At 43.3% G+C, this 24,539-nt stretch overlaps 1 protein-coding gene across 3 annotated transcripts in view; it reads right to left on the reverse strand.

The window, feature by feature from the left end:
• Positions 1–8,842: 8,842 nt before the first annotated feature.
• The window catches only part of UGGT1 (UDP-glucose glycoprotein glucosyltransferase 1), a 107,577-nt gene continuing 91,880 nt past the window's right edge, over positions 8,843–24,539 (reverse strand). For 2 of the 3 annotated variants that reach the window (XM_069727973.1, XM_069727972.1), the window contains 9 exons: positions 22,059–22,147; positions 21,237–21,341; positions 20,874–20,958; positions 17,769–17,951; positions 16,766–16,926; positions 16,563–16,677; positions 15,069–15,185; positions 14,773–14,941; positions 13,718–14,059 (listed from right to left, as the gene is read on the reverse strand). In XM_069727973.1, the coding sequence (XP_069584074.1) occupies positions 14,034–14,059; positions 14,773–14,941; positions 15,069–15,185; positions 16,563–16,677; positions 16,766–16,926; positions 17,769–17,951; positions 20,874–20,958; positions 21,237–21,341; positions 22,059–22,147 (1,050 nt within the window). In that variant the 3' untranslated portion in view covers positions 13,718–14,033. Of the gene's footprint in view, positions 14,060–14,772; positions 14,942–15,068; positions 15,186–16,562; positions 16,678–16,765; positions 16,927–17,768; positions 17,952–20,873; positions 20,959–21,236; positions 21,342–22,058; positions 22,148–24,539 lie in introns of all 3 variants that reach the window. The other variant, XM_069727974.1, reaches the window with a different exon arrangement.

Below are 24,539 nucleotides of genomic sequence, written 5' to 3' on the forward strand. Positions count from 1 at the left end.
TGGATGCTTTAGTCCTGGTCTGGGAGATCTCTCAGGAGACGATCCGCCGCCTCATCAGGAGCATGCCTAGGCGTTGCAGGGAGGTCATGCAGGCACATGAAGGCCACACACAATACTGAGCATCATTTCCTTATCTTGAGGCTTTTCCACTGAAGTTGGATCAGCCTGTAACTTCATTTTTCACTTTGATTTTGAGCATCATTCCAACTCCAGACCTCCGTGGGAAATTAGTTGTGATTTACGTTGATCATTTTTAGGTTTTATTATTCTCAACACATTCCACTATGTAATGAATATTTATAACTCAAATATTTCATTCAGTGTTATCTAGGATGTGGGATTTTAGTGTCCCCTTTATTTTTTGAGCAGTGTATTTGGAGCCAGGCAACTCCCTGTTGGTATTTCAGGATGTATAAGTGTCTGCCTATATTTGATGAAATCCCCAATTCCATTTGCTGAAATGCAGATCCTAACTTGCAGGAATCCTCCACCATGCTTCACTACAGGCACTCATTATTGTTTTTCTAACCAGTTGGCAAACAACCTGCCTTCTATTACATCCAAATTCTTCATATTTTGACTCTTCCGTCCGGAGCACCTAACGTTATTTTTCCTGTGTATTTGTACATAGTTGGGTCACTTGTTTCCATGCCTAGGTTTGGCTTTACAGACACAATTCTTCTATGAAGACCACTTCTGTCCAGACTCTTTTTTATCTTTACAGCTTCCAGCTCTTCACAATTTTCTCCTTAAGTGTATATGAAGATATTAGGTGTCAATAATATGGTTATATTACTAATTTCTAATAATAAAAAGACATATGTTATCCATTCAGGATATTGCTCTACAATAAAACATCGCTTCTTCCAGGAGCCAACTTCATCTATGCCTAAGATGTATATACGATGTACATTTCTATATCTAACGGAACATTACACTTTACAGAAGATCCCTTTATTGCCACATTACATGTTAAATGATCAGGAAAGCACCCGGGAGAAGTTATCAATTACAAGGACAGACACAGATGGATCTTTGCGACTATTAAATATCAGTTTGATTTGCACGATTAAGTAGGGTCCCGAGGGAAATCTTAACCCGCAGCATCATTTCCATTTAATATAAACTTTAAATTACAGATGACACCTCCCAGCTGCAGGCTGACCTCTCCTTACAGTCCTCTGCCAAGGTGGAATTCGTGAAAGCAGAAGCAAATGAGCCGTAATTAACGAAAATCCAAGACAAGGAAATAACAGAATGGTAGCAACGTGCAAGTCTGAGCCTCTGGAAACGGAAAATGCATGGAGGAAGTCAGAAAGTGTGTACTGCCCTGGGTGGTATTTTCCATTTCGATGATGTGTAGCGCCCAAAAAAAGCGTCATACATTATGTTTCCCATATGTCAGAGACGTACCTTGCAGGAAAGGGTAAAGTTGCACCCTGAATTGCTAATAATGATAACTTTACAATATTGGAACTGTATTATTGCCATAGAAAATAGGAAAATGCTACATTATGTACATATGGAATACTGGAAAAATGAAATTGCAATATTGCTATGAAATATTACAGTATAAAGGAAGGTACTTAGCGCATAGATTGGGCTTTTCCATTTTCCCAGAGCCAAAACTTTATTTTTCCGTCAATATGGCCATGTGAGGGCTTGTTTTTTGCAGGACAAGTTGTACTTTTGAACGATATCATTGGTTTTGCTTTACAGTCTATTGGAAAATGGGAAACAAATTCAAAGTGCTGTGAAACTGCAAAAAGAAGTGCAATTAACAATTGTTTTTTTTTTTTTACCATGTTCACTAAATGCTTATACTGACCTGTCAGTGTGATTCTCCAGGTCATTACGAGTTTGTAGATACCAAACATGTATAGATTCTTTTTTACTTAAGTGGTGAAAAAACAATCCAAAGTTTTTTGTGATCTGGGGCCGGATGAGGGCTTATTTTTTGCACGCCAAGCTGACATTTTTATTAATGCCATTTTGATGAAGATAAAATCTTTTTTTGCCCGTTATTGCATTTTAATGCAATGTTGTGGCAACTAAAAAAGACATAATTGATTTTTGTTCTCGTTTGTTAATGATTGGATTAATTCTTTTTACATATTGATAAATCGGGCAATTCTGAATGCGGCGATGGCAAATATGTTTATTTCTTTTATTGTTTTATTTTGCATAGGATGAATGGGGGGGTGATTTGAACTTTTTTTTAACCCCTTAAGCCCCGAGGGTGGTTTGCACATTAATGACCGGGCCAATATTTACAATTCTGACCACTGTCCCTTTATGAGGTTATAACTCTGGAACGCTTCAACGGATCCCAGTGATTCTGACATTGTTTTCTCGTGACATATTGTACTTCATGATAGTGGTAAAATTTCTTTGATATGACCTGCATTTATTTGTGAAAAAATGGAAATTTGGCGAAAATTTTGAAAATTTCGCAATTTTCCAACTTTGCATTTTTATGCCCTTAAATCACAGAGATATGTCACACAAAATACTTAATAAGTAACATTTCCAACATGTCTACTTTACATCAGCACGATTTTGGAAACAAAATTTTTTTTTGTAAGCGAGTTAAAAGGGTTAAAATTTGACCAGCAATTTCTCATTTTTACACCACCATTTCTTTTAGGGACCACATCACATTTGAAGTCATTTTGAGGGGTCTATATGATAGAAAATAACCAAGTGTGACACCATTCAAAAAACTGCACCCCTCAGCGTGCTCAAAACCACATTCAGGAAGTTTATTATCCCTTCTGGTGCTTCACAGGAATTATTGGAATGTTTAAAAAAAATGAACATTTAATTTTTTTTCACAAAAATTTTTTACTTCAGCCCCAATTTGTTTTATTTTTACAAAGGGTAACAAGAGAAAATGGAACCCCAAAAGTTGTTGTACAATTTGTCCTGAGTACCCCGATACCCCATATGTGGGGGTAAACCACTGTTTGGGCGCATGGCAGAGCTCGGAAGGGAAGGAGCGCCATTTGACTTTTCAATGCAAAATTGGCTGGAATTGAGATGGGACGCCATGTTGTGTTCGGGAGCCCCTGATGTGCCTAAACATTGAAACCCCCCACAAGTGACACCATTTTGGAAACTAGTCCCCCTAAGGATCTTCTCTAGATGTGTTGTGACAGCTTTGAACCCCCAAGTGTTTCACTACAGTTTATGACGCAGAGCCGTGAAAATAAAAGGGTTTTTTTTCCACAAAAATTATTTTTTAGCCCCCAGTTTACTATTTTCCCAAAGGTAACAGGAGAAATTGGACCCTAAAAGCTGTTGTGCAATTTGTCCTGAGTACGCGGATACCCCATATGTGGGGGGAACCACTGTTCATGGCAGAGCTCGGAAGGGAAGGAGCGTCATTTGGAATGCAGACTTAGATGGAATGGTCTGCAGGCGTCACGTTGCATTTGCAGAGTCCCTGATGTAACTAAACAGTAGAAATCCCCCACAAGTGACACCATATTGGAAACTAGACCCCCCAAGGAACTTATCTAGATGTATTGTGAGAACTTTGAACCCCAAGTATTTCACTACAGTTTATGACGCAGAGCCGTGGAAATAAACAATCATTTTTTTCCTACAAAAATGTTTTTTTAGCCCCCCCAATTTTTATTTTCCCAAGGGTAACAAGAGAAATTGGACCCCAGAAGTTGTCCAATTTGTCCTGAGTACGCTGATACCCCATATGTTGGGGTAAACCCCTGTTTGGGCGCACGAGAGAGCTCAGAAGGGAAGGAGCACTGTTTTACTTTTTCAACGCAGAATTGGCTGGAATTGAGATCGGATGCCATGTCGCATTTGGAGAGCCCTTGATGTGCCTAAACAATGGAAACCCCCAATTCTAACTGAAATCCTAACCTAAACACACCCCTAACCCTAACCACACCCTTAACTTCAACACACCCCTAACCCTAATCCCAACCATAACCCTAACCACACCTCTAACCGTGACACACCCTTAACCCTAATCCCAACCGTAAATGTAATCCAAACCCTAACCCTTTATTTTTTCCCTAAGTAAGGGGTGATGAAGGGGGGTTTGATTTACTTTTATAGCCAGTTTTTTAGCAGATTTTTATGCTGTCACACACATTAGCGTCTTTGGGCGCAGCGTCGTCAACGCATACCGACGCATGCGTCCCTATCTTTAACATGGGGGGTGCATGGACATGTGCTGGTATGCGTTGTATTGTGTTTTACGACGCATGCGTCATATTGACGCAGATAGGGTGCAGAGGACGCTACATGTAGCGTTTTCCCTGCGCCGAAATTCCTGCTCTGTGCGATCCTATGACAACGCATGCGTCGCAAAACGCTGCGTTGTGTATTTGCGTTGTTGGTTGCGTTGCATCACCGACGCTGCGCCCAACGACGCAAATGTGAATGTAGCCTAAAAGACGCTTTTTATTGCAAAAAATATTTTTTTGCATTACCACATTTTGAGAGCTATAATTTTTCCATATTTTGGTCCACAGGGTCATGTGAGGTCTTGTTTTTTGCGGGACGAGTTGACGTTTTTATTGGTAACATTTTCAGGCACGTGACATTTTTGATCGCTTTTTATTCCGATTTTTGTGAGGCAGTATGACCAAAAACCAGCTATTCATGAATTTCTTTTGGGGGGGGGGGGGGGGCGTTTATACCATTCCGCGTTTGGTAAAATGGATAAAGCAGTTTTATTCTTCGGGTCAGTACGATTACAGCGATACTTCATTTAGATTATTTTATAATGTTTTGGCGCTTTTATACGATAAAAACTATTTTATAGAAAAAATAATTATTTTTGCATCGCTTTATTCTGAGGACTATAACTTTTTTATTTTTTCACTGACGATGTATGGTGGCTCTTTTTTTGCGGCACAAGATGATGTTTTCAGCGGTACCATGGTTATTTATATCTGTTTTTTTGATTGCGTTCTATTCCACTTTTTGTTCGGCGGTATGATAATAAAGGGTTGTTGTTTGGCCTCGTTTTTTTTTTTTTTTTTTTACGGTGTTCACTGAAGGGGTTAACTAGTGCGACTGTTTCATAGGTTGGGTCGTTACGGACGCGGCAATACTAAATATGGGTACTTTTATTGTTCTTTTATTTAGATAAAGGAATGTATTTATTGGAACAATATTTTTTTATTTATTTAGGATTTTTTTTTTACACTTTTTTTGTTAACTTTTTTACTTTGCTTTTGGGTGTTATGGCATCATCTTATAACAGATCGCTGATCCGACACTTTGCTATGCACTGTCAGATCAGCGATCACACAGGCACAGCAGGGAGGCTTCCTGCCACCTGATCTGAGCAGGCGCTGGTAAGCCACCTCCCTGCAGGACCCAGATGTAGCCCTGCGGCCATTTTGGATTTGGGCCTGCAGGGAGGAGGTAAGTGTTGCTCCGAGGGTCTCAGGGAAGCACACAGGGAGCCCCCTTGCTGCGCGATGCTTCACTATACCGCCGGAACACTGCGATCATGTTTGATCGCAGTGTGTCGGGGGTTAATGTGCCAAGGCAGTCCGTGACCGCTCCTGGCACATAGTGCCGGATGTCAGCTGCGACAGCCAGCTGACACCCGGCCGCGCTCCCCCCGTGAGCGCGGCTGATTGCACTGGACGTACTATCCAGTCACTGGGAATTAAGTCCCAGGTCACCTTGAGGGGATAGTTCCTCCAATGGGATTAAGGGGTTAATATTTAAAAATTTCCATTTTCTTATTATTGCTCCCACAGTTGATTTCATCACACCAAGCTGCTTGCCTATTGCACATTCTGTCTTCCCAGCCTGGTGCAGGGCTAAAATTTTGTTTCTTGTGTCCTTCGACAGCTTTTTGGTCTTCACCATAGTGGAGTTTGGAGTGTGACTGTTTGAGGTTTTGGACGGGTCTCTTTTATACTTATAACAAGTTCAAACAGGTGCCATTACTACAGGTAATGAGTGGAGGACAGAGGAGCCTCTTAAAGAAGTTACAGGTCCATGAGCGCCAGAAATCTTGCATGTTTTTAGGTGACCAAATACTTATTTTTCACCATAATTTGCTAAATAAATCCTGCCAAATCAGACAAGGTGATTTTTTGGATTTGTTTTCTCATTTTGACTCTCAAAGTTGTGGTCTACCTATGATGTCAATTACAGGCCTCTCTCATCTTTTTAAGTGGGAAAACTTGCACAATTGGTGGCTGACTAAATACTTTTTTTTCCCCTCTGTATGAACAGTAAGCCTTTTTTAACATAAAAGTGTGTTTGCTCATTCTTTTGAACATTTTCAGAGTGCTTTTTCAGGTGGGTTTTTGGAACGGTCCCACCTGACAAAGACGTACTTGTTCATTTCCTCACGTTTGTGTTTTTCCCGAAGCATTTTTTTTTTTGCAGCCTTCTGACAGGACATTGCCTAGCTGGGAGCAGATGCCATAAGAAACCGCTTCAGCCTTTTTTTTTTTTTTACCCACCTGGGGTTCTTCAAAACCTAAAGAGCAAAGACAACACTTAAAAGACTGAACGTATAAACAGCACAGAAGTTTTACAATGGAAATGAATGGGGCGAGTCTTTCAAGCACTTTTGAAGTGAATTTTTAGGTTCTGCTCCAAAAAACTGTACGAACATAGCCCAACAATCCACATCCAGTGACTTAGATTGGCTATAAATATGCTTCTTTGCGGACGATATACCTTCATTTACCGCTGCGCACCGCTCAGGATTCATTGTTTCTGCCATCCAGCAGGCATCAGACGGTTCTAGTCTATAATTTACTCCTCATCTCTCGAAATACCGTTATTTTACACTTCAATTGTGAAAGAAAATGTGAACATTAAATTTACTTCCATTATATTCATTAGATGAATGTCACAATTCGAACTTTCACGGATTAGGTATCCGTGGTGTGTTATTGTGTGAGCTCGGCTGCGCAGGTAGGGAGTAATTGTCCCGTCATGTCGTGGTCACCTGAACGTGTGGCGCGGGATACCTGGAGAAGAAAGGGTTTGTGATGCTAATGCTGCCTTAATCCCAAACAGTGACAAGTATTGCAGGCGGCAGGAGTCTGAGGATTTGTGATTACTCAGTATAAAAGCAGTTGTGGCGTTATATAAACCGCTACTATTCTGCTGACCGCAGTCTGTTTAATGTCACCACAGTCGAATAATAATCCTCCTGTTTACTTAATAAGAAAACAATGGGGATCCAGAACTGGCTACGTAGTGTTAAAAATGTAATAAAACATCTACCGACGTACAATTGAGGTTCGGGTGACACAGCATGGACTGATATAACCACTAGAAACTCAGAAATAAAGTTACGCAAACAGTTTATTGACTCGCAATGTTTTGAAGGTGCTAAGCAGCGCTTTAATGATTCAGATGTACTCTGATATAGTGATAATCTGCAGATAAACCGTATGTAATTCATGTCTGGCCGTCTTACTAAAGGAAAAAAACAAATTATATTCTCTCTGCAGCCGCTCGCTTCCAGTCATCGTGGCACTGGGGGTGCTGTCAGTCATCGCTCACTATAGACTGAGGCGCTCTAATCATTCCCTGGCACCGACAACCATTTCTTTGTGACGAAGAGTGATTACAGTGCATTGTATAGTGAACAATCACAAACTGCTACCTGCACCACCCCGATGACTGGAAGAGAGCGGCTGCAGGGAGAATATAACTTCATTTTCTCCCTGCAGCCGTTGCTCTAGTAAGGATGCCAGAATATACCTAAATTCTATTTACCAGCAGATTATGACTATCTTAACAGCTAAGTAGTGTTTCTGGACGTAACAGGTTCCCTTTAAATTCTTTGTTCTCCAGAGGATCTAGTAAATCTGTGCATTACATGGATGGCCAATTGAGGTCTGTGGAGTCAACTCCCCTTGTTGTGGAGCAGCAGGGGATGGAAAACTCATTACTAGAGACGAGCGAACCTGATTATAAACGTTCGACGTTCGTAGTGGACAGTTAGTGTCCGGTGCTAAAAGTTGAACACAGGAGTAAGTAGAAATGTTCGAAGTAATGGGGGAGAGAGAGAGAAAAAAAATTTTTCCAGCTCAAAAGTTTGAGTGCCGATTGTTTTCAATGGGGTTCGGATTCTATTTGAAGTTTGGGTACTGTTTTGGTACACAAACCGAACGTTGGAATAAAGTTCGGGTCGAGTACCAGGACTCAAACTTCCACGAGTCCGGTCATCCCTACTTATTTGTCTTTGCAGGTCCAAGCTGTCATACTCCCTTGTAACGAGCTTACGGTCGGGGACACTCCTCACAAAAAAGTTATTGTCCAAAGCCGCCAAATTATTTATGTGTTGGCCAAGCGCTCCCGTGTTCTCTATGAGAAAGCAATCGACAAACATCTCTGCAGGCAGCTTTTCTACGGGAGAACAAAGTGACCGGCAGTCCAGAATTGGTTATGCCCAATGGACATCGTCCTCGACGATCAGTCGGCTGGTGCCTCATACACATTAGACTGTCAGATGAACGCGTCAATATCTGCGAGTGTGACCGACATTAGTCCTATGTGTATGGGGGGGGGAGAGAACTGGTTACATATCTGTTGCTTGCTTAGTTATATGGCTTGGTTGTCTGGGATAACATACAAATTGGAAAGTTGCATCACATGGATTTTGCAAATTTATTTAGTATGTTCATCTCCCCCCAGTGAAACTAGAGTGGATAACAATCCTGGTAATACTGGTTGTCCACGTTGTCTCATTTTTTATCTCTGAGTTATTATTTCTGTTTTTAGAGAACAGTTCATTGCTTTGGAAGTGGATGTATGATATTAACCGGCTCAGTGAGCAAAATCCGTGTGTAAACGATCAGTGATGGAGAGCAGACAGAAATAGCAAAAAAAAAAGTTTTAATCAAATGGAAACATTCAGATTCAAAGCAAAGTACAAAAATCACACGCAATTATTATAAATCTCCTCTACAGAAAACAGAGGGAGGCATCACCCATGATCCAGTCCATCCGCTCAGTCCAGGCAGAGTTCCCAAGTGACATCTGAAGATGGACGGAGAAAACCGCAACCTTACATTTACACAAAATACACAGACATAAATGTGCAAAAGCCTTTACTCCAGGATTGTCACATTACATGGTGCTGACAAGAAAGTCAAAATCGACCCATATTGGACATTCCTAACAGTTTTGGTTAATCTGGTTAAAGATGATTTCTAACCAAACCTGACAAAGTAGTTTTGGCTTGGAATCTGATAGACATTACTGGCCAATGATACGCAGGTCTCGGTGCGGAGAGGGACGGTACCCATCTACAGAATAAGGACCCGTCCGTACGGCCTTACTGACGGGTTCGGCACCGTATAGAGGCTGTACGCCCTGTTGGGTCCAATTCATCCCTGGAAGCAAGTGGGAACCAATATCTCCGATTATTGCATCAATGGAGCCACAGAACGAGATCCGAGGCTCTTATATTTAAAGTATGGCTTTGCAATACAAGGTTTGTAGAAATATAAAATAGCCCTGACTCCCTCCTTACGGTACTCCCTTTCCATAGCACCACGGCGAGCAAACACTGGTGCTCAAGCTTACACCAATACAGTAGGGCCCCCTCTATCATTTAACAAAATACTGCAATCTCCTTTATTTTCCAGATTAAACAGGCTAAATTAAAAAAGACATACCCTGGACAATCCCTTTAAATGTTATCTTCTTATAACACTGAATCCTTTTCCCATCAGCTGCTTCCCTGACCAGATGCCTAATCCTCATCATAGATACAGTTATATGAAAAAGTTTGGGCACCCCTATTAATCTTAGGCTTAATGTTTTATAAAAATTGTTTTTTTTTTTGCAACAGCTATTTCAGTTTCATATATCTAATAACTGTTGGACACAGTAAGGTTTCTGCCTTGAAATGAGGTTTATTGTACTAACAGAAAATGTGCAATCTGCATTCAAACAAAATTTGACAGGTGCATAAGTATGGCCACCCCACCAGAAAAGTGACATTAATATTTAGTAGATCCTCCTTTTGCAAAAATAACAGCCTCTAGTCACTTCCTGTAGCTTTTAATGATTTCCTGGATCTTGGATGAAGGTATTTTTGACCATTCCTCTTTACAAAACAATTCCAGTTCAGTTAAGTTTGATGGTCGCCGACCATGGACAGCCCTCTTCAAATGATCCCACAGATGTTCAATGATATTCAGGTCTGGGGACTGGGATGGCCATTCCAGAACAGTGTAATTGTTCCTCCGCATGAATGCCTGAGTAGATTTGGAGCGGTGTTTTGGATCATTGTCTTGCTGAAAGATCCATCCCCTGTGTAACTTCAACCTTGTCACTGATTCATGAACATTATTGTCAAGAATCTGCTGATACTGAGAGGAATCCATGCGTCCCTCAACTTTAACAAGATTCTTGGTGCTGGCATTGGCCACACAGCCCCAAAGCATGATGGAACCTCCACCAAATTTTACTGTCGGTAGCAAGTGTTTTTCTTGGAATGCTGTGTTTTTTGGCCACCATACATAACGCCTTTTTGTATGACCAAACAACTCAATCTTGGTTTCATCAGTCCACAGGACCTTCTTCCAAAAATAAATTGGCTTCTCCAAATGAGCTTTTGCATACCTCAGCCGACTCCGTTTGTGGCGTGCTTGCAGAAATGGCTTCTTTCGCATCACTCTGCCATACAGCTTCTCCTGGTGCAAAGTGCGTTGTATAGTTGACCGATGCACAGTGACACCATCTGCAGCAAGTTGATGCTGCAGCTCTCTGGAGGCGGTCTGAGGATTCTCCTTGACTGATCTCACCATTCTTCTTCTCTGCCTTTCTGATGTTTTTCTTGGCCTGCCACTTCTGGCCTTAACAAGAACTGTACCTGTGTTCTTCCATTTCCTTACTATGTTCCTCACAGTGGAAATTGACAGGTTAAATCTCTGAGACAGCTTTTTGTATCCTTCCCCTGAACAACTATGTTGAATCTTTGTTTTCAGATCATTAGACAGTTGTTTTGAGGAGCCCATGATGCCACTCTTCAGAGGAGATTCAAACAGGAGAACAACTTGCAAGTGGCCACTTTAAGTAGCTTTTCTCATGATTGCATACACCTGGCTATGAAGTTCAAAGCTCAATGAGGTTAGAAAACCAAAAAAAGTGCTTTAGTAAGTCAGTAAAAAGTAGGTAGGAGTATTTAAAACAAGAAAATGATAAGGGTGCCCATACTTATGCACCGGTCAAATTTTGTTTGAATGCAGATTGCACATTTTCTGTTAGTACAATAAACCTCATTTCAAGGCAGAAACATTACTGTGTCCAACAGTTATTAGATATATGAAACTGAAATAGCGGTCGCAAAAAAAACAATTTTTATAAAACATTAAGCTTAAGATTAATAGGGGTGCCCAAACTTTTTCATATAACTGTATGAAAGGTGCCCAATGAAAGTGATACAAGCGCCCCATCACAGCAAAGACAGAGATGTCCTTGGCTACTCCTTATAAAACGGAGTCATGTGTTCTACACTCGTGACACCATGGCACAGGGTTCAGCCATTTACCACCCATGCAGAGTGCACAGTTTTCGCAAGAAAAGTATATAAAGGACTTTTCACACGGGCAGACAACCAAAAAATGAGCATTCAGCAAGAACACTCACTGGTCAACAAACTGCTCATTCACAAGTGTCTTGGGCACAAAGTGCAGCCCTTACAAGCTTTATAGCAATGAGCTTGTAAGTGCTGCTCTGAAATGAAGCTGGTTGGATCCAGAGCATCAAAGCCAAATATGCCTTTGCTTGCCACACTGGAGAGCGCACAGATTGGGCCAGCAGCTGAACCATTCTCCCGACCTGAGCTGTCAGTCATCAGGAGCGTACAGCTCCCCCATCCTCAGCTAGCTGGCAGTCGGAGGCAGGAGAGCGGTGCGCTCCTGAAGATACAGGCTGAAAATTATCCTTTAAATTCTAATATTAGAAGCATATAAGACAGTATCATCATGATCTTTGCTGGTATATACAGCTTCAGCAATAATGATCATTGCCTTATCAATACTAAACAATAACATAATGAATTATAGTGCAATGTGGAGGAGAGCTGACACAGTTCCCTGTTATGTAGCCCAAACTTAACCCAAATTAAGTAGCTCCAAGCTCCCTTTTTCCTGCTGCTTGAGAAGAGATGGCACAGAGCAGCTGTCAAGAGGGCTGAGAGAACGTTCCGGGCACCGCACTTTCTATTAGCCCCATTGACACCGAATGGAGAGGACCTGTGCTCCACCACTGTGGCCACGCAGTGAAGCTCGGGTACAACACCATCATTTAGACAGAATAAGACTGATACTTCTCTAATGGACCATCTGCTCAATAACCCATGAAAAACCCTCTAAGGAAACTCCTAAAATGGAAAAGCTCCAAACATCCCAAAAATGACTTATCAGCTGTTGATGAACAGTTCACCTCCTCGGACAATTATTTTTCTTACTTAGATGTACGTAATTGGGCTATAAATAAGTTTTGCAATTGAGTTTAAAAAAAATTGCAAAAAAGAGATTGTGACTATTTCTGAGCTTGTCCATAGACCGCATCTAAGCTACAAGTGTTGGGAATTAGACTGCAAAAAGAAAAATTGTTAATAAAATCCAAATGCAAAGATGATTTTTTTTCAATAATCTTGCATTTAAGCATAAAAAAAATAAAAAATAAAAAAAGTCACCAACAGGTGGACAATCTTTTTAAAGTTAACATATATGCTGGGTATTATGAAAGGTTTAATTTGCTGAAAATGCAATAGTGAAAGGGTAGTCAGAAGTCCAAAAAGTGAATGGGAGGGAGCTGTAATACTAGACAGAGCCCAAGGACAAGAGGGGGCGCTGTGATCTCCTAATCCTGGATAACGATGAGATAGAGATATGGCTACTCCCTGAAGATCTATAGACACATAAATGATGCCTTTGGTGACATTATGGCCTGAAGGTACATACTTGGTTATACAGTCTCTTCAATCTTTCTAGAAAACCCAATATAATTTCTTATATAAATCAGAAAATAACATGACGACCCCGTACGTAATTTTCAGTCTACAAGCGGAAGCTTCAGACATCATCCCTCAGTGAAACAAATGCTAAGCAGTTACAGGAAATCTCCAACAATATCCTTCTGACTTGTCAAACTTACGTTCTGAGGTCATCAAAGCGGAGAACAAGCAAGTACAAGTCTCTATGACGGTGCAATATGGCTCCTTTGGTGAAAATAGGAGATCGGGACTCTGCAGGTGGAGTTATTCTGATGTCCCAGTCACTCCAATGTGACATGTCTCACATCTACAGCTGTTTACAAATCTATACGTCTCCATGGTAACAGACTACAAGCATACTTTGTGTAGTCAGGTCCTGCAGTCAATTTCTTTTTTATTGATTTCTCAATTAAATAGAAGAAAGTATGGGACAGATGGTTGGCAATGACTGCAGGATCACGCTAACCCATTGTCTGTTACCACGGTGATGCATAAGTCTGCGCAAGAGCTGTAAACATGACATTTTTTATTAAATTAAGACTATTCTCAAAGTTTTATTTTTTGTTATGTTTTTCATGAGCAGGAGCAAGAAAGAAATGGATTGAGGAGGCGGTCACAGCCATTGCTATCCGTATTCAATCCCCTCCGCAGTAAGCTGCCATAACTTATGACCACATGTGAACCTATGTGATCCTTTTATTTCCCTGCACATACACATAAAGGATGTTATGGAAACACATGTTAGTGGGTTTAGTGGTTTAATCACATAGCGGGTTTGGGGGGGGAGCAGGTGAAGCTCTCCATTTTTCAGCTCCTTGTGGTTGTTTTTTTCTTTCCATTTATGTAGCATCCTTCAGTTAAGGGTAAAAAAAAAGAAGCAAAACTATTCAGTCATAGCCCAGAATATAAATACCCCAATACCACAAACCATTCAGCAGTTTTGCAGACATTCTGTAAAATCAATGAAAGTAAAATTCTCCATAATCTCTCAATTTGTGTTTAAAAAAAAAACTAGAAAAAAAATCTCTGAGTCCAATTTTCTGAAAACGTCTGTGAATCATAAATCCTCATGAGGCTTGTGATCTGCGGGAAAGGAAAAAAGAATATGAATATAGAAGGCGGCTGCAGATTATTTCTCATCATAAATGGTTAAAAATTGCCAAGTTTTTGTAATTACGGTACTCTGCTCTCAAGAAAATTAGGGATTTTAATTTTTTTTCCAGCTCAGTGTCTAGGTTACCGGCCACTTCTGCAGCTGACGATTTCCTACTAAGTAAAGCGCTTACAAGCATTTACAATAGAGCTTGTAAGCGCTGGTGTGATCGCCAGCTTTGGTGCCCCTGCACTCTTCTGTTACTTCAGAGGTAAATCTGCCATTGCTTGCTGCAGCATTATAGAGCGCAAAGTTTGGACCAGCGGTGCCATGGTGTTGCCGGTCCAAATGGTCACAGTCCATCACTAGGGCACCAAACCTCCGCAAGAAGGAAGCAAAGCGGTGTGCTCCTGCAGAAAAGGGTTTTCTAAAGTCCATAAGTTATCCATTTTTATTTTTTCCCAAGGTTTGTCATCTGTTTTTCTCATATGTATGCCAAAAAAAAAAAAAAAATGGTTGGGTGTTTCCCAAGTTTCTTCTTGCAAAAAGTTAGTAAGAAAGTGACATTGTGCACAGGTTGTCTGCACGCCGTCTGCTTTTTCCACTGACCCGTTCACTTGAAGAACCAGTGTGATAGGTTTCAGATTTTTCCTTTTTTACGTGAACCATCAATCAATGTAGCCTCACAATTACGGCAATTTACCTTGTGTAGTTTGGGGTCTGCTGACGTCAGGCTGATCCCCCAGAGTTCCAGAAGTCTCCCCCAGAAAGTGTCTGTACAACTTCTTGATTTCTTGGTCATAGTCTTGCCACTCCGGGACAATCCGGACGGCGGCATCAAGCTTTGGCTCCTTTGTCATTGGGTTATTGCACTTTACAACAGAAAGCAAAATGAAGAAGTGAATAGTCACCATCGGGGTCGGGATGGCAGACATCGGATGTTGCCCAAGACGCCATGTCCGCCGACATCAACTATTAATCATCGCCCTCCCCACTCACCAAATCTATAGTCTTGGCTTTTTTCTTGGATGTATCGTCGCACCACGTCTCGCACCACAGCCACTCCTGCGGCAGGGATTTGATAGGCACTTGGTGAATCATATTATTTGGTAAATCCTTAAAAGAAAAAAAAAAAATCTGTTAGAAATAAAATACAAAAATGTGACCTGTAAAACTGATCGGTGTTAAGCAGCTCAAGACCTGGCTGTTTTTCGCCTGATGATGATGAACAGACAATTTTCAAAAGTTGTAAAGTTTTTATTTTTTCCTCTTTCGATTACTGAAAAATGTTTTGCCTCATTTTCATGTGGTGTATAACACTTGCTTAATACAGGATGACAACATTCATAAACAAAAATTCTGCTTTTGTCCAGATTTTCCTAGACCCATAACATTCTCATTTTTCGGGGTCTAGAGCTTATTGTTTCTGCCGTTTTTACTGATACTACTTTGGGGCAGATATGATGTTTTAATCGCCTCTTCTTGCAATGTTGCGGCAATCCGATCGGATTAATTTTTTTAAAATATTTTAATAGATCGAACATTTCTGAACTCGGCGATACCAAATATGTGTTTTTTATGGTTTTCATTTTTAATGGGGGCAAAAGAAGGGTGATTTGATTATGTTGTTTTTTTATTCAATATGATTTTCACTTTTTACTGTATTTAACAGTCCCCCTTAGGGACTGACGATTGCCTGTGCTATACATAGCAATGCTGGAACATGAAAATAAAAAAAAAATCACAATCTACAAAACACCGACCAAGGGCCAGCGTTCACAGGAAGATCATGATGACAGGCATGGGGGTCTTCAGCAGTCCCTCCACTGTCATGACAAACCATCGGTGCCCCACAATCATGACACAGGCACTCCGGTGGGTGGAATCAATGACGCGCTTCCGTCCAGGACGTGTTATATCTCGCTGACAGTGACTGACAGCGGCATAATCAGCCATCAAGTGTGGAGAAAAATGCAGGTTCAGCATGTGAGCCCGCATCAAAGGCAGTGACATGGTCGATGACGTACATGCACGTCATTGCTCGTGAAGGGGTTAAGATCCATGTTTTCGGTCCTGTACAACCGGTGCACAACAGGCTTGTTGCAATCATATTCGGCCAAGACAAAAAAAAACCCAAGAGAGAAACTCATCAGCAGCAAAAGTATCGTCTGTACTGATAGTTTGCTACAATGTATCAGTGTAAACCAAAACATTCAATGATGGCAAGCAGAGATACTGAACATGGTGAAAGATCACAAATCACTGCATGATTTAGGTTTGCTCTAACCGTGTGACATACCGACACAGCTGCCATATCTACTCCTAAATGGGTGAGTGGTCTCGCTGTGAGGGGGGCATGGGTATAACAGCATTACGTGTGTTCCTGAATCATTTAGTAAGTGATTGTGCACCTAGAAGCGTCGCTTTACTGGGACATTGTAATGAAGGTGTCATTTACATGGGACTGCCCTAATATCCTACTACTGCACGGACCTGGTCCAGATTGGACAGACTGTTGGGATCCTGGCTGAGCCCCTGATACTGCCCCCTTAGACGATCTCCTGCTGCGATTTTCCTGAATTTTTTCAAATCCACGACATACAAAGCACTAAATGGAAGGAGAAAAAAAGAATCAGAAGACTTTCCCATTTGCAAATTCAATAGGAGTCATACAAATAAGTAATAAAGACGGCTACCTAATGTGGTACTTCCGTCCAGCCAAGTGACTGGCCCAGTAGCCAGACCTCCAGAAGCGATAGCCATCCATCTCTTTCCGGCTGTCACAGAATGGGGTGTAGCCATACGGGGCGCCGTCCAGTTTGAAGTCTCTTAGTTCTTTGAGATCGGTGCGAACAATCTATAAAGAAGAGAAATCAACACCATCTATGTAATGTAATACTAAAGAGTCAGAATAAGCCGTCGTGTGTGTATATGGCGAACAGCACCATTTCTGCCCATTATATGACTTGTATCCTGCCTTATTCATTAATATTCCCCTCTGCAGGCTCTGTCTCTAGAGATCAGTTTTCTCTGTGCTAGTGGGTGGAGAGCAGCTGCTCGGATATGCACAACACATACAGACATGAGCGATTCCTGCTCTCCTGTATAAGCAGCAGTGGCAATGTGGATCAATACCAGCAATATTAAGCTGTGTAGCTGCGAATCTAGCTGGGTGGGATAAAACACCTACTAGAAATCAGCAGCACTATCTTATGGTGTCTCTACCATTCTCTCATTCTGCCTCCTCCCTACACAGTCTTTAATTGGTAGCTGTAACCTGATACTTCAGTCAGTGGCAGTCTGTCCTGTTTTGACAAAGATGGATTTGAGCATGATTTTTTTATAGAGTTGATGAATTTTTGAGGTAGGAGAGCGGAGATGTGGCTCATAAGTGGAGAAAGCACCACATTTCTCTAAGATATTACATTGTGATTTTTTTTATATGTGCCTGAGCTATCAAATCCATGCATAGTTGAAATGACTGTGAACATGTAAGTGCTTGTAAATTAAGCCCTTTGCTGGGTTGTATGATACAAGGGCCCTCCTGCCCTCAACTGTTAGAAAGTAAGAGACACCAGTTATGTTCTCTTGACAATTAATTGGGAAATGTTGGCCTTTTTCTCTAACAATTATTGGGGTCTCGGTCCGATGCCATCTATGTCACAAGGTTTATGGAAACTTACAGCGCACGTGTCTTACCTGGTCAGCATCTACAAAGAGGATCTTATCCACAGCCAGAGGGAAAAGGACATCCAGAAAGAGGATTTTATACCCCCATATTATCCTCTGCTTCTCCGTTTGCTGATGCAGCCACCGGGGCCACTTGTACTGCACCAATTCATACTGGAAGTTGTACTGCTTCGCCATGTAGGGGATGAAATTCTGGAAGTGATAAAACACACGGTGGATTAGTAGAAAATTGTCCCCAGAGATCCCATCATTACAGTGCAGGGTGAGGGGGGCTTCCGTGTACATGACGGGAGGGTGGGGGTGGACTGTGTACATGACCTGCGAGGGGTAATTACTGTCCCACTTCATGCATATCTATGACCAGAGTTGCCATGGTCGGCGCAGGCCTGTCTCATGTGGCCACGACCACGTTTATCAGAAGTTACATGTCTGTTCATAGTCATTTACCAGTGCTGGCGACGTTCGCTAATGTGAAAATGAGTAATAATAAAAAATGCTCTGCTTAAAGGTAAAGACGTATTCATGCCAGAATACTGATGGGCAATGTGCACTAGAATTGCAGTACAGATCTAGAACGCAAAGTTTTGTTTTCCTGTCTTTAAAGCACTTTCCATACTTTTACCTAGGAGGCTACATTGCAAAACGGCACTGGTCTTATTCAGATAGTGAGCAATGATTGATACTAAGCGTGACCGCTGCAGCCAATCAAAATTTTAATTTGTCAGAGCTACAGCCAGTGATTAGCTCCTGCACACATATAGGGTCATCACTGGCAATCAAAAACAATGGGAGAAAGAAGCAGCCAGAGGATTGGAAAAGAGAATTCCTCCTTCCATTATTCCATAACATTGTCATCTGGTTGCAATAGCCAAAGGTTTGGTTTGTTGAGAAGCGCCCAGCTCCCCTGCCCCCAAAGGATGGTGAGATCCTGAAGATCGACAGTGTGGCCCGGTGACAGTCACGTCGCTGACCCGAGCTGTGCCATCTGACATGCAGCAAGCAGAGGCAGAATTACCTCCGTAGAATTGGAGGAGCACAGGGGCGCTGACGCTGGCCGGATACAGGGGAAGCAGCAGATCAGCATAGCAATAAAAGTGAGCAGACATGGCAGGTGGCTCAGCCTTACACTAGGATGTATGGAATACAGGATAAATACAGCACTGGGGGACGTGAAGGGTGTAGGGGGCTTCCCTGTAACACGCTCCGATTCAGAAGCTAAGCATTTGTGCAGAAGATTCAGTGTGCATTAACCAGCTACTGCATAATGTAAAAATACAGCTGCTGCAGAACATCTTTAGAAAAAGGATGGGGGCAGTTTATATTAATCATGTAACAAATGATAATCGGGAAGCTCCCATTTATCCTTTCTAAAAGAAGTTCTGCAGCAGCGGAGGAGTGTTTGATAAGGAATAGAGTGCCCTACAACAAATATTTCTTAGCTTGTGCCTGGTGTTTGGTGATCTATAAAAATGATCGGTGTTCGGCCTGCAGTCTCCTATTTCTGAGATTGATAAAGGCTTATTCCACATTGGAAGGAGAGCAGCGCCGGTGACATCAGGTGTACAGGACACACAAAGACGTCACCTCTGCGGATCACCTCAAAGCGAACCACAGGCAGCGCGTGAATCTAAAGACATGTTCTCTTTAAAGGGGATATCCAAGACTTTGTGATAAACAAAAAAATGTACTAAGAGCTAACAGGCAGGTAGTTGTTCCATACCTGCCTGTTGTGCCCGGCGCCATTCATCACCAGCACAGAGCGATCACAGGCCGCTCCTGCTGGCGATTCAGCTACTTCTCTTCTCTTGACGTGACGTCGACAGACCGGAGGCTTCGATACCGCCCTGCTCTGTCTATGAGACATGGCTTCAGACATCATTCTGATTGACAGTCAGCTCCCCCAGATTGATAGCCAGATATCCAGCTCCCTATCAGAATGACGTTGAAGTTGCGCCCAATCAACAGAGTGGAACAGAAAAAAAAGCCTCCTCTCTGTCCACGTAAAGTCAGCACAGGCAGCTGAATCACGGGCAAGAGCGGTCTGTGACCACTCTGTGTCGGCGATGAACAGCAACGGGCACAACACGCAGGTAGGTAGGTAGCAACTACATGCCTGTTAGTGCTTAGGCATATTTTTTCTTTTTCATGAAGTTCCAGATATCCCCTTTAAAGAGGATGTCAACTACTTCAATCATTGATGACCTATCCAGTAGGTCATCAATGTCTGAATGGTCGAGGTCCAACACCCGGCACCCCCGCCAAACAGCTGTTCTCTGTGTTGGCAAATTGAACTGCTCAACTGCGGAGCTGCTCTGTCTTCTGACAGTGCTCACGGCAGGGTACTACACATCTGTCTCCTATTCAAATCAATAGGGGGTGCATAGGCAGTACCCTGCTGTGGCCACTATCAGAAGATGGAGCAGCTCCGCAATTGAGCAGTTCTGGTAGGTGTCCGCCAGCAACATCAGGAACAGCCGATTGGTGGGGGTGAAGGATCCCGACTGATCAGACATTGATGACCTATCCTAAGGATAGGTCATGAATGATAAAAAAGTGGACAACCCCTTTAAATGAGTTGCATGGCCTTAGGCCACACGTTGCAGATGCTCTGTGACTTCAGACCTGTGAATTCTCATAGCACGCGCACTGTACACTGTGAGGATTCTCTGGTGCCAGGAGCAGTAGCCGGGTGGCCACAAGTATGTGAGATGCATACATGTGGCCATGTGCAGACTAGTTGTGTGTGGCCTCACTCAATGCAAGTGTATTCAGTGGAGCTGGACATGTCTAGTTGGAATGTGGCTGGAATTATGCACATCAAGAACTTGGGGTGACATGCCCGCCGCCCCGGACACCGGAGAATCCTCACCATGTGGATGAGGAGTCCTAAATCTGTAGTCACATAGTCACTGTACACTTGTACCCTAAGGCCAGACAACCCCTTTAATGCAGAAGAGAAGTGAGAGGCTCTGGAATAACTTCTAATATGCTTGTATATAAGATTATATTGTATTATTGTGCAGTGCATGGGAAGGACAAAGCAGGAGTAGACTCAAGTAGGCAATTTATTTTTTAGTTTTGATTTCCACCATAAATTAACCATGAAAGACCAACCTTAAAAGTAGGGGACAGATAGTTCTTCAAAAACCAAAACTTCACAGGTGTCTTTGTGTTCTTCAGTACAGATAACATCATGATTCTATGGGCAGAAAACAAATTTCAGGATTATTAGGAACGTGCCAATGTCATGGGATCCCGAAAATATTCGCCGACAGACAAGTTGGGCCACATGCTGTCCAGTTGTGATTCAGACACTGTTCACACTGTCTACAGTACATCCCCAATGTCTGCCACTCCATAGTGACACGTCACGCATGGCCTCCCCATGTTATATACTTCTGAGCACCAGGCTGACGGAGGACACATGGACCACCACCCCGGGGTCCATGCAAAATATATAGTCAGCCTTTATCTCACCTGAGGAAGCGCTCATACAGGTGTCCGGAGGCCAGGGAGAAAATATTAAGGACGTCTTCCTTATCCGGTTTCACCTCCTCCTGCTTCTGTCCTCCGGTCAGTCCCCTAATGAGAGACAGCACACAGAATAGGTCACGCTCCTCGAGAGATTGCGCGAGACTGTCACGAGGCCTGTGACGGCTTACGCACTGGGGCGGCTTTACTAATCCTCATTATTAGACAGTGGAAACTTAAAGGGGTAGTACAGGTATTCAGTATCGATGCCTTATCCATGGGATAGGAGTTTAGTATGATAACAGTGGGGGTACAGGACCTAGCACCCCCCACTACCGAGATCCCCACTACGGTGTGATGACAGCTTAGATAGTGATCGTCTGAACGCTCCCTATGGGGAGAGCAGAGTAGGCCCATCTGACAGCGGGTTACCTGCATACAGAAGGAATGGACGGGACAAACTCATTGTAACATCTCTGGCCATGCAAACAACCTGTTCACAGAGGAAGAGGAGAGGAACTACAGTACCTAATGGCAGCAGAAATCCTAAAAGTTAATATGGACCCATTAAAGGGCCTGGTCACATGACTTCGGATAAAAGGCAAACCAGACGAGTGTTTCGGGGCGTTTGATTGACATTTACCATATATACAACCTAATAAGAAAAGCCGTTCAATTCTGTGCGGGCAGAGGAAGTAACACCAGAGGATTCTCCGGTGATTCTCGGGAACATTTAATGGGCTGCATCGAATACTGTAAATGTAAATCTGGTAACCCCCAGTGCCGCTGCACACACTGGGTCCATCAGGTCCACGGTGCTCAACATACCATGTAATGGAGTCCCAGAAGCCGGACTCATTCTCATTCGTCCCATCACTGAGAAGATCTTCATTCATCTTTTCTGGCTTTTTCTGCACCTATTTACACATAGGATAGAGGTTAGCCGGCCTTCACTGTCACACACATCAGGCGATGGACATTACTCTGGCTGTGAGGAGTTTACTGTCAAGTCCTTTGTCTTTAATGGATCCTATTGACTATTAGGATCCATCAGATCTCCCCCATCCCTCTGCATTAGGATTACTCTGGGCACAGCACCAAACACAATGGAAACATGATGGGACTGAATGTTCAGGTTACAAACCGCACTCGGCTCCCTGGGAGCTGCCATATTGCATGGGCAGACACTGCATAGACTGTGTGCCTTCTGGGAGATGCTATATTGCATGGGCAGATACTGGATAGACTGTGTGCCTTCTGGGAGATGCTATATTGCATGGGCAGATACTGGATAGACTGTGTGCCTTCTGGGAGCTGCCATATTGCATGGGCAGATACTGGATAGACTGTGTGCCTTCTGGGAGCTGCCATATTGCATGGGCAGATACTGGATAGACTGTGTGCCTTCTGGGAGATGCCATATTGCATGGGCAGATACTGGATAGACTGTGTGCCTTCTGGGAGATGCCATATTGCATGGTCAGACACTGCATAGACTGTGTGCCTTCTGGAAGATGCTATATTGCACGGGCAGACACTGCATAGACTGTGTGCCTTCTGGGAGATTCCATATTGCATGGGCAGACACTGGATAGACTGTGTGCCTTCTGGGAGCTGCCATATTGCATGGTCAGACGCTGGATAGACTGTGTGCCTTCTGGGAGATGCCATATTGCATGGGAAGACACTGCATAGACTGTGTGCCTTCTGGGAGCTACCATATTGCATGGGCAGACACTGGATAGACTGTGTGCCTTCTGGGAGATTCCATATTGCATGGGCAGACACTGGATAGACTGTGTGCCTTCTGGGAGATGCCATATTGCATGGGCAGACACTGGATAGACTGTGTGCCTTCTGGGAGATGCCATATTGCATGGTCAGACGCTGGATAGACTGTGTGCCTTCTGGGAGATGCCATATTGCATGGGAAGACACTGCATAGACTGTGTGCCTTCTGGGAGCTGCCATATTGCATGGGCAGACACTGGATAGACTGTGTGCCTTCTGGGAGATGCCATATTGCACTGGATAGACTGTGTGCCTTCTGGGAGATGCCATATTGCAAGGGAAGACACTGAATAGACTGCGTGTGCCTTCTGGGAGCTGCCATATTGCATGGTCAGATACTGGGTAGACTGTGTGCCTTCTGGGAGATGCCATATTGCATGGGAAGACACTGGATAGACTGTGTGCCTTCTGGGAGCTGCCATATTGCATGGGTAGATACTGGGTAGACTGTGTGCCTTCTGGGAGATGCCATATTGCATGGGAAGACACTGCATAGACTGTGTGCCTTCTGGGAGCTGCCATATTGCATGGGAAGACTCTGGATAGACTGTGTGCCTTCTGGGAGCTGCCATGCTGCATTGGCAGACACTGGATAGACTGTGTGCCTTCTGGGAGATGCCATATTGCATGGGAAGACACTGCATAGACTGTGTGCCTTCTGGGAGCTGCCATATTGCATGGGAAGACACTGGATAGACTGTGTGCCTTCTGGGAGATGCCATATTGCATGGGAAGACACTGGATAGCCTGTGTGCCTTCTGGGAGCTGCCATATTGCAAGGGAAGACACTGAATAGACTGTGTGCCTTCTGGGAGCTGCCATATTGCATGGGCAGATACTGAGTAGACTGTGTGCCTTCTGGGAGATGCCATATTGCATGGGAAGACACTGGATAGACTGTGTGCCTTCTGGGAGATGCCATATTGCATGGGAAGACACTGGATAGACTGTGTGCCTTCTGGGAGCTGCCATGCTGCATTGGCAGACACTGGATAGACTGTGTGCCTTCTGGGAGATGCCATATTGCATGGGAAGACACTGGATAGACTGTGTGCCTTCTGGGAGCTGCCATATTGCATGGGAAGACACTAGATAGACTGTGCGCCTTCTGGGAGATGCTATATTGTATGGGAAGACACTGGATAGACTGTATGCCTTCTTGGAGCTGCCATATTGCAAGGGAAGTCACTGGATAGACTGTGTGCCTTCTGGGAGATGCCATATTGCATGGGCAGATACTGGGTAGACTGTGTGCCTTCTGGGAGCTGCCATGTTGCATTGGCAGACACTGGATAGACTGTGTGCGTCTTCTGGGAGATGCCATATTGCATGAGAACACACTGGATAGACTGTGTGCCTTCTGGGAGCTGCCATATTACATGGTCAGACACTGGATAGACTGTGTGCCTTCTGGGAGCTGCCATATTGCATGGACAGATACTGGATAGACTGTGTGCCTTCTGGGAGCTGCCATGTTGCATGGGCAGACGCTGGATAGACTGTGTGCCTTCTGGGAGC

This window comes from Ranitomeya imitator, chromosome 5 (genome assembly GCF_032444005.1).
Source record: "Ranitomeya imitator isolate aRanImi1 chromosome 5, aRanImi1.pri, whole genome shotgun sequence".
NCBI classification, from domain to species: Eukaryota; Metazoa; Chordata; class Amphibia; order Anura; family Dendrobatidae; genus Ranitomeya; species Ranitomeya imitator.